General features: G+C 44.8%; 2 protein-coding genes across 2 annotated transcripts; one reads left to right on the top strand and one right to left on the bottom strand.

Annotated features, from left to right (window-relative positions):
- Positions 1-533: 533 nt before the first annotated feature.
- Positions 534-3,310, top strand: BDV37DRAFT_276722 (class I SAM-dependent methyltransferase; the record flags this gene model as incomplete). The annotated part of the gene is made up of 10 exons (XM_032085615.1): positions 534-602; positions 1,901-1,944; positions 1,995-2,052; positions 2,159-2,203; positions 2,250-2,285; positions 2,346-2,464; positions 2,515-2,540; positions 2,593-2,623; positions 2,670-3,024; positions 3,077-3,310. 10 exons carry the CDS (start codon positions 534-536, stop codon positions 3,308-3,310), a joined length of 1,017 nt encoding a protein of 338 aa, XP_031935030.1.
- A 6,609-nt stretch (positions 3,311-9,919) lies between these two features.
- BDV37DRAFT_276721 (uncharacterized protein) lies at positions 9,920-10,243 on the bottom strand (the record flags this gene model as incomplete). Its single annotated transcript, XM_032085614.1, has 2 exons — positions 9,920-10,105; positions 10,136-10,243. The coding sequence occupies 2 exons, from the start codon at positions 10,241-10,243 to the stop codon at positions 9,920-9,922; spliced, it is 294 nt and encodes a 97-aa protein (XP_031935029.1).
- Positions 10,244-10,427: the final 184 nt, after the last annotated feature.

Here is a 10,427-nt window from a genome sequence, read left to right as displayed (position 1 = left end):
TAATCGATTGTGTACAAAGGGGGAAACAAACGAGTCAGTGAGTAGGACAGACCGTTATATGGAATCCTATTTTACGTATCCCCAACAGGCATCTTATTAAATTCAAAATCACGATGATGGCCTTGAAGATCAGAACGCAAGGTAAGTGACTTGCAAACTTGCGATCTCTTCCCCTCGTGTCTTCCGATCTCCAGTGCGGTTTAAAATCGGGTTCCAGACTCGACGAACCACGGAACGCCGAGCAGTAATGAAATTGCAATGAAATCATGGGCCCACTAGCGAAAGGCAAGGACCTGATTGGGTGTCAGGCTTCTCGTACTTTGGGATCTTGCGGGTAGCTGCAAAGGGCCCTTCGCTCTCATAGCTTGTTCTAGAATGTTTAAGCTGCTTAAGTGCCGTGTGCTCAGTCCGTGCACACAAACAGGGTTTAGAGTCGCATTTGCCAACGCAGCAACGGCTCTTGCCCTTTTAAGGATGTGATGCATCGATCCATTTAGGGGGTTGTGGAGCTAGCAAGGGTCAATAACTTCGCTATGCGCAAGATTCGTGCATTGAGAAAGACGCCCCCCCAACCGCCACATGGAATCAGGAGAAACGGCTCAGTCCGATCCCTACAGATGCTCGGGACTCTTTTCCATGGCCTTTCGTGGACCACATGAGCCTGAAGAATTTCGACCACGGTGACGTGGCGTGATTGGAATTGCTGACAGCGGGTAGTGGAGGTGGTGCCGACCCTGGGAGGCAATTTTTCTCTATTACCTAACCCTTGTTATGCTATAATACTTTTACCGAATTTATATCAATAGATATCCAGTCTCTCATTTATGCAACCCAACCAGACGTGGCAAAACGGTTGCCTTTGTGTCTCCCTTTTCGATACAAAGAATGGGGATGCAGTTATGCCCTAATCGAGGGGACATTGAGAGTGAGAGGGGGGGGAAAGGGAATCAAAAAAAAAAAAAAGGACAAAACGCCTGAACACAAGAAAAATGGCAAAAGATCCGACCAGTGGATCCACTGGACCTCGAACCAACCAGTTAACCGATCACTTGGACGGTCACTAATGCCGACTAACAAGCGGCTAAAGCTGTTGGCCTCCCAAAGAAGCCACAAGACCTCCTCGATCGACGGTCGCGGCACATTGTTGGTGCATCCGTGCAAATGCGAACTAACGAGTGACGGGCGTAAATATTACGATGAAATGGATTGAATAGTATCTGGAGCCGAACGGAGACTTTATACTTTGCTTCGCGAAACCTGGCCAGCTGTTTGAGACACCGCAAATCTTTCAACGGCGGTCCCGCTATGAGTTGCCCGTCGACGGGGGTCTGACTTAAGGGTCGCTGCGATTGGGACCACATTTCCTCGTTCTTCAGGACCTTTTCCTCCCCTTTCCTGCCGGTTTTCCCTTCTCCTTCCCCGTTTAATATTTTCCTTTCCTTTACCGCTATTAATACTATTGTTCTTATAATTAGCTAGTAGTAGGGCGGTATTAGGTTTTTTTTTTTTTTTTTTTTTTTTTTTTTTTTTTTTTTTTTTTTTTTTTTTTTTTTTTTTTTTTTTTTTTTCCCCAGATTATTCTGGTTTCTATCCCTACTATTTCACGATCACCCACTTGTTCCTTCTCCCTGAAGTTGTCCTCGTGTTGCTTGCTGCCGTTCCCCAGTTCTTGGGCAAGAATGGCATCCCCGTAGCGAAACACACCACCGAAACGCCCCCGGGAGGAAACTCCACTGGAGAGCATACCACAACAAGTTGAACCTGAACCTCTGGCTCAACCTCAACCAGAACCGCAACCAGAAATACCGCAGGGACATATACAGGGCGTCATTGAACCCGATGTTGATTTTTGTTCTCTTCTTAATACCGGAAGGAGGATCCAACTAACTGGACATACTAGACCTTCTCGGATGGTGGCGACGGTGATTCCTTATATGCGGGATCGTAAGTGGCAGAGTTCCATCTCGCCCAAATCCACTGGCTGACAATCATAGACTGGGAGATGCCAGTTATACCACCAGTATCACTTCAAGTGCTATGAACTATCAGTATGTAACAGATTCGCAGTTCTATTGGGATGTGGTTGCTAATAGTACAGATATGAGGTATTTCTTGGCTGAACCGCGATATTGCGGCTGTTACTAAGTGTATCTTATAGAATGGTCGCAGATATCATTCGTATCATGAGGGTGAATACATTCTGGTGAGTGTCTCGTTGCTAGATTTGAGAACCCTACTAACTGAGATAGCCTAATGATGAACAAGAACAAGACCGTCTGGACTTGGTTGGTTGCGCCTAGTGAAACCATTGGTGAACGATAGAATGGCTGAACTAACAAGAACAGAGTCACCACATCTATCGGATGGTTTTGAAGGGAGAGCTGCACGCAGCCCCCATCAAGAACCCTGCTCGGGTCCTGGATATTGGTACCGGAACTGGAATCTGGGCTATCGATTTTGCAGAGTAAGTCCGACCGGACATGAGAGTCAGTGGCCGAGTACTGACGATATCAGCGAACATCCTGAATCTGAAGTGATTGGTAGGTATCTGTTTTGTTTACAAAGAAAGTCTGATTTGACTGGTCGGCTCAGGAAATGATCTCAGTCCTATTCAACCGTCCTGGTATGATCGATGTGTCCCGGTCTATCGAACGTTGCTAAATGATTAGGATCCCTCCTAACCTCCGCTTCGAGGTGGATGACTTCGAAGCGCCCTGGTCTTACAGCCAGCCTTTCGACTACATTCATGGCCGCGAACTAGAAGGCTTCATCCGTGATCATAACCGTCTTTTCGAACAAGCCCTAGAGAACCTGAAGCCTGGTGGTTGGATGGAAATTGCCTCGATCGAAGTCAACTGTTTCTCCGACGACGAAACACATCTCAAAGCAGAGTCTATGATGCACGGAGTCAAGCACATGCACCTGAGTGCTAAGATGTTTGGCAAGGATTTCGACACTGTGAAGAATTGGCGGTCGCAGATGGAAAACGCCGGCTTCGTCAATGCTCGCGAGGACGTTTACAAGGTACATAGATTTCTGCCCTAGTCCATGCACAAAGAAATGCTAACGGCAACAGCTCCCTCAAAGCCCCTGGCCCAAAGACCCCAAGCTCAAGGAGCTCGGTCGTTACCACCAAGTCAACATGATCGAAGCCATGCCGCCTTATTGTTACGCGCTGTTTACGCGGCAGCTTGGTTGGGAACGCGTCGAGATTGAGGCGCTGTTGGCAGGTATGCGGAAGGAATTGCGCGATACGTCCCTCCATCTGTACTCGCGACTGCATATCGTTTATGGGCAGAGGGCGCTGTGACCGCCTACTGATGATCGATAAATAATAAAATTGCATCTATGCGTTGGGGTTGTCAAGCATTCTGAGCGAATTATTGCATGTGTCCTGCTTGCCGTGGAGCATAGGACGTTTGGTTTTCTATACGAATTTTTATTTCTTTTCTCTATACTCGAAGCTGGATTGCTGTACGTCATAATTGTGAAGTTCATGGGAGACTCGAGAGCGAGTCGGTCATTACATCTTGTGAAGGCATGGGACAACTGCTCTCTGTCCCTTCTACATTGGTTTACTAGAATCGGTTTTATGGTGAGCCAATGAACCGCCTTGGCGATCTTCTCCCATGTCAACAGTCGGGATAAACTTTCATTGTTGGAAATCTACTGTCAGGGTTTAGGAGCCTTGTGTTCCCGACTAAAGCTATCGGATGCTTTCTTTGTGTGACCCGACCCTGGCTGTTTGAAATACCCGAAGTACTCGATATAGGATTCAAAGTGGAAGGTTTAGTGGACTCAGAGTCCACGCTATACCCCGTCTGTCAAGCATTGCCAACAGTTTCATTGTCAACCCGACGGTGATACATTTCCATCCCACTTTTCACGGCACGGCAACTTATATAGCCAATGGAAAGAGCCCCACTGAAGGCGATTCTTTTCTACCAGATGAAATTTAGCGTATCACTATTCGTGCCCAAGGTCCCCGATGCTACTATGTACATTGTTTCTCCTCTCGGTGACGTAGGTCTCAAAGGAACCCCTGCCTTGGCGGGCTGAATAGTAGAGCTACTAACACCAAGATGAAAGCATCTGAAGCCCACTCAACCTTTGATCCTCATGGTGTAATATCGGGCTTTGTGACTGGACACAGCGATGGGTGGCCTAACATCTTTATGGTGGTGTACTCTACACTGATGCAAATCCCGTTAGGTTCAGTATAAGTGCATATCGCGATAACAGACGCCTGAGATTAGCGTCCGGACTGACGGCCTCGGGACGGGACACTTTGACTCTATCTCCATGCTTACAGTTAAGTCCAGACTGTTACATATTGACCCGAATTGTATACTCCCGATCCCGTCTCTACGGACCGTTGGTTATACATACTACTAGTTCGTACGACGCAACTTCTACAAATGAGAACAACGGCACCTATTTCCAATCATGGTTAGGGCTGAGATCTAGCTCATCTTCCACTGGAAAAATTATATGTAACTGTATCCCTCTAGCTGGTCTTCAGGCGTCCCGATCGGATCGTGTTCCCCAAAATAGGCAACAGTATGACGTAACCGCCCCCTACACTAACGTAACCGGTAAGCGATCCGTACCTGTAAGCCAGCCGCACCCCTCTGATTTCCATACAAAATCGTCTATTTTCAAACAACAATATCTCGACCAATCCAGCTTCTATCTACTTGAAAGTTTATATACAACTTATTATATACTAGAATGATAATATACTAAGCTAAAAGATTGCTTTAGCTTTCACTTACTGAATAAAGATATATTATAGTATATCTTATAATATATAGTTAGGATTTATGTGTTCTAAGACCTCTTTTTTGGTTTAAATTCAATAAATTCTTAAAGAATACCAGTATTAATATGATAGTCTAAATTTAACCTAATATATCTAATAATGGTTGAGATATTGTTATTTGAAAATAGACGATTTTGTATGGAAATCAGAGGGGTGTGGCTGGCTTACAGGTACGGATCGCTTACCGGTTACGTTAGTGTAGGGGGCGGTTAGGTACCCTGTGATTACGTGATATAAGACGTCGATAACGTAAACCACTACCGAGCGGCCACCACCCCCGAGTGGCCACCTCCGCTCCGATTTTCGCCTTCAGGTGGACATTAAGGGCCTTTATCAACAAAACAACTTGATTTCTATATAAAAATTAATCAAAAGCTCGATTAGAGCATTGCAGTCACTTGTGCCCTAGAATATGACAGTCACTACAGCGTGGTGGCGCCCGTACACGCGGTTTAACTGAGGATAACGCTGGATCTATAGATGTAGTATCTTGAGCTTCATCGGACCTATTCTCACACTGGAATTGTTCTAGACCTTCCTGAGTAGTAAAGCCTTCTGCAGTAGCTAGCTGCCTAGTAGAGTACTTTTGCTTTTGAAGCTACCATTCATTAGAAGCACATAAAGTACATATTTCTTCACGCGCGAGGACTACTTTATTTAAAGCTAACTCATGTCCTTTAATAATCTTGTCTAATCGCGCTTCTAGTGAAGATGGTGGGCTCTGTATATGTGCTTTAAGAAGCCGTTTCACAGTCGATGCTTGCTTTTCCAGCTGCTTAATTATATAAGGCGTTTTGGGTATTGAATTGGTTGATCGACTATCTGATGGTGTAGGGGTCTTTAGTTGAATATTCAACTGGCTAAGAACCCTATCTGGATTTAATGGAATTAGACCAGCACCTGCAAAGCTATTTCGGATAGTCTCTGCTTTGAACGCAATTGTACGAGCTTCAGGAAAGATCTTGAAAAAGTCAAGTTTATCAATATAATTGTGACCTGTCCGTATTTTCTCTGCTATTAAACCTCCATATGTATCTTTTAGAGGTTTAAAACAGCCTACATCTAAAGGCTGTAGTTTGTGCGAGGAATGTACGGGTATGCAGATAGGAATAATATTATTCTCATTACATATTTGGTCAAATTGAGGTGTAAGATGGCTGCCATGGCTATCAAGAATAAGTAGACGGTATTTCCCAGTTGTACAGCCAGTAGTAGCGGGAATAAAGAGATTTTTAAGCCAGCGAAGACTTATCTCATCAGTAGTCTATCTATTAGGACTAACCTCGATTCTCCAATCACGGGGAATTGTTGAATCTTGATACCAACCCTCTATATGGACTTTCCCTTTGAAAATAACACACGGGGGAAGTGCCCATCCAGTAGAGTTGATATACTCAATAGAAGTAACCCATTCCCGATTACCTGGCTGTACAATCAGGGCTTTTCCATAATAATTAGCTCTAGTAACTACTCGAGCAGTAGCTACTAGACCCATAGCAAAACCAGTTTCATCGAAATTATAGATATCTTCCAATGCAATACCATATTGTATTATAGTGATTTGTACACAGTTAAACTACTCTTTAATAGTCTTAGGATCTTCGCATTTAGCTCGCCGGTAGTCATATCGTCTGGAATAGTAAGTTTTGATTTCAGGTCGACGCTTGATAAATTTATATACCCAGTTCTCGCCCACTGATTGAATGGGTATAGTACCGCGCGCAGAAAGTAGAATATTGGCCATTTCTCGTATATAGGAGGGTCGGGGAGGTGCTCCACGTCGACCTAGTGATAGAATCCATTGTACAAGCGATTCCTCCTCATTCTGAGTTAATTTATGACTATTGGCGCGTGTTTCAGCTCGAAAAGTATGCCCATTCAATCGTCTTCGGAGAGTTGTACGAGGAATATTATAAACGCGTGCTGCTTCAGCAATATTGCAGATTTCTTGCCTTTTTAAAGCGGAAATAGCGAGTAGAATCCTTCCCTCCTGCTCAGATGAGTTTCTTAGATTTTGACGCGCTTTTGGTGGCATGGTTGGTGGTTGAATTGGGTAGATTATTGATTGTGGTCAAAAAAGTGATGAGGTGGCCACTCGGGGGTGGTGGCCGCTCGGTAGTGGTTTACGTTATCCGACGACACGGTTAGCTGACAGCCATTACTAGCTAAAGTCACGTGACAGGCTAAATGGTATACAAGCGATCACCGGGAAGTATACAATTCAGTATAACTTATCGTATACCACGCGTATACCAACGGTATACCAACCAATATATCGAGATGCTCCAGGGAAGGATATATAAGGACACTCATTCATGTACTTAGTTTAATTCTTCGTGATCAATCTACTCAGTTACTTGATAGCCACATTCTACATTGTTACCAGCTCAACTCGTTCGCACTATCTAACAATTGAGTATACGTACTCAATTGGCCTGGCCTTTCATCCCTGGACTATTTCGTATAAGTACTACATCGTTATCGCTATTGGTTGCTCGGACCACATCGGGTCACTCGTCGTCGTCGGTCACTAGTGGATTCTAGTCATCGAGGTAAGTCGCCTCTAACCAAGATAGCTAACTGGTCGCAGAGTCCTTGGACGAATACCCGGGCGTAACATTCAGGTTTTTTTTTTTCCAGCACTCCACCGATAAACCAGGGAATTCTTGATAGATTAATGCCCATTTTGTTGAACAATTTGCCCAATAGATACTCTTCAGAGATAATGACCTACTAAACAGTATCCCGCACTTTCTACAGGCTGATGCCACGGTGCCACCTATTGTCCAGTTGTGGCCTGAATACCTGCTAAGTGGGGGTTGACAGGTTTTCATGATCAGATCAAGATTTCAGCTTTTGTTAGGCTAGCGGGTGGGTGCACTGTCGACGCGACATCTGTTCTTCTTGCTACACGTGACGTGGCCCCGCATCATTACCAGGCATCTTTGCAGGAAGTGCCATGGGCCGTTCATTTGCCCTCTTCAGTTTGGATGTCATATACTGTTAACAGGCGGATCATTGTTTGAAGATATAGACCGATTTACTGATGCTCCCATAGAATATATTGAAAGAATTAGGACCCTCCATGCCCGACAGCTTGGTGGAAAAGAAAATCTGATTCATGGCTGGGATGAGAACATACCTGGACGAATTTATATTGTCCATAATCAGAATAAGCTTTCGCGCTCTGATAAGCACGGCGCTGTGGATTCTGGAAAGAGAAGTCGGTGTGGCTCCGCTAGACGAATGAACCGACCGCCACACCCGCCCATTGTGCTTTTTCCCCCTGGCCTAAGTTGATTACAGGCACAAAAATACCTTCTGGTTTGAAGCCAGACAGTTCCATAAAAGTTCCGGACCAAAATGTCTTGGCTCAGTAATTCAACCAAAATCAGAGACAGATTCGTATTCTCCGCTCAACTCCGCCAAATCTAACGAGTTCCTCCCCGAAATATACTGGCTACGCACTTATTCATCCTTTACTTAACATGCCAAATTCCTCGGATGAAATACCCCACAGCGGTGTTGCTCCTCGGCTATCTTCGCAACAGACTCTACCAACTCTTGAAGAAGTGCTGAACAAGATCGCTCCTTTCCCTTATACTCTCGACTCTTTGGTGGACTTCGTGTCTCAGAACAACCACCTCGAGCCACTCGAGTTCATATTGGAAGCTAGAAAATATAAGAGAAGCTATTGCATAGTTTTCCAGCAGAGTAGGGAGTTGAGACCGCGGCATTTAACTTCGGTTTGGCAGCGCTTGGTCTCCATCTACATCTCCCCTGCCACTAGACCTCGCCAAATCGCGGGTTGGATTTCCACCCTTGACCAAAAACCCGCCAAGAGAAGTAAATAACGGTAATATATACACATATAACACATCTGCACATATCGATGTCAGGATCTTTCATATATATTTGTAAAATACGGAGCTCTGGGTTCTTGGCGGGTTTGCGGGTAACCCATGAGTACCCAAAAAAGCAATATGGCGAGGTCTACCTGCCACTGTCTAAGCTGTATCACGTGACCCCCATTTTGAGGTTCAACAATCCATGGGATTGAAACAAGGCAATGACGTGGAGACTCGACTGTCCTAGTATAATCCATCAAACAATATCTGTCAATATATTGTGGTGGCAATTTTATAAAGTGCAATTTCGTAAATGCGCCGTTCTTTGTTCTTAACAAATAAATACATATGTGCCCCGCATTTAACAATGGAATCAGGACGGGATAAGGAATCCGATTTCCAGGTCGGAAAACATCTCTCATCATCATCTTAATATGCAACCCTCAGCTAATATATTGTCAGGCCCTCTCCGAGGATGAGAAGCGCTGCCTACGCATGTACGGAAGGCTGCCTTATGGGGGAGGATTGCTCGGGCAACAGTCTAAGGCATGTTTACAAGGCACTGACCCACGCTAGCTACTGACGAGCAAAAGGAACGGAGGTACTTTGACTCGGGTGATTTGGCTCTCTTTGCAGCTGACAGAGTGACGGATAACGGTGCAATTCAAACTGGCGCAGCCCATCCTATACGTGAGAGCATTTCGCGTCCTTATGCTCCGGTTCCCAACACAAGCAATGCCGACAAAGATGCCAACAGGGAATTGAGTGGCAATAAAAGCCCAACTCCTGAAATGATAGATAGTCCCCTGCATCAGCAACTCAATAGCAGGAATAAGGAGATGTAGAAACCAAAGGCATTTCAGTATGAATCAGACTTCTGATATTTCACAAAAAGGTTCACAAAGACTTGCTAGTCCAGCTCGAGGGTAGGAGGGAAACCTATCGTTTTCTGTCGGACATGATTGATGCCCTTTTACTTCATAATGATTTAGCACGAGCGTTCATATCTTTGGCTTCTTACGCTCCGAAACTGGCACAGTTTGCCACCATTTTCTGTAGCATATATCCGGACTTTGGCTAGTTCAGATTACTATCTTCTCCGACTTCTTAGAATACCAGTAGACTAAAATTCCAACGAAAGATTAAAACAATTTGATTGCTATAGTATTGGTAGAGGTACTCAAAACAAGGACCATGTTTCACTGGATATTAACTTGCCATACCCAATTGAATGCGGAAAGATACGACATTACCTAAATACCCCAGAAGACGATGTATTCTTCACAATGCGGTCAGCCTCTAAAACATCCCTTCCATGCCTCAAAATCATAAGCTCCAAAGTAGCCTGTAAGTTTTTCTCACTAACGAGGGTCCGCTCAGGGAATGGACTAGATGGGCTGGTACGTTCCCAGAGGACCGAAAAGCCGTCGAGACTCTGTTTTTATGCGTCTTCCTCTGTACCAACATGTCTGCTGACAATTTCAAAAAGTTCCTTGTAAGAAAGGCTCTCGCTGACAATAATGGGTGTCATAACTGCTCCGATTCGTAACATAACAGGTATGCTGCTGGACATCTCGACGCAGAACTTTAATATTAAAGTGGAGAGTGGATACGTAGTGGAACCAAGGAGACTGGTCACGTGTGTCTTGGTGCAATGTTACCTTTCCTAATCATTCAAGGCATCTAAAATGTCATGGAATGTTAGAGAGCTATTCTGTGAACCCAGCAGAATTTATAGTCACATATTCCGTCGGGGT

Source organism: Aspergillus pseudonomiae (genome assembly GCF_009193645.1).
Source record: "Aspergillus pseudonomiae strain CBS 119388 unplaced genomic scaffold BDV37scaffold_145, whole genome shotgun sequence".
In the NCBI taxonomy this organism is placed as follows: domain Eukaryota; kingdom Fungi; phylum Ascomycota; class Eurotiomycetes; order Eurotiales; family Aspergillaceae; genus Aspergillus; species Aspergillus pseudonomiae.
This window is presented reverse-complemented; position numbering and strand designations above follow the sequence as displayed.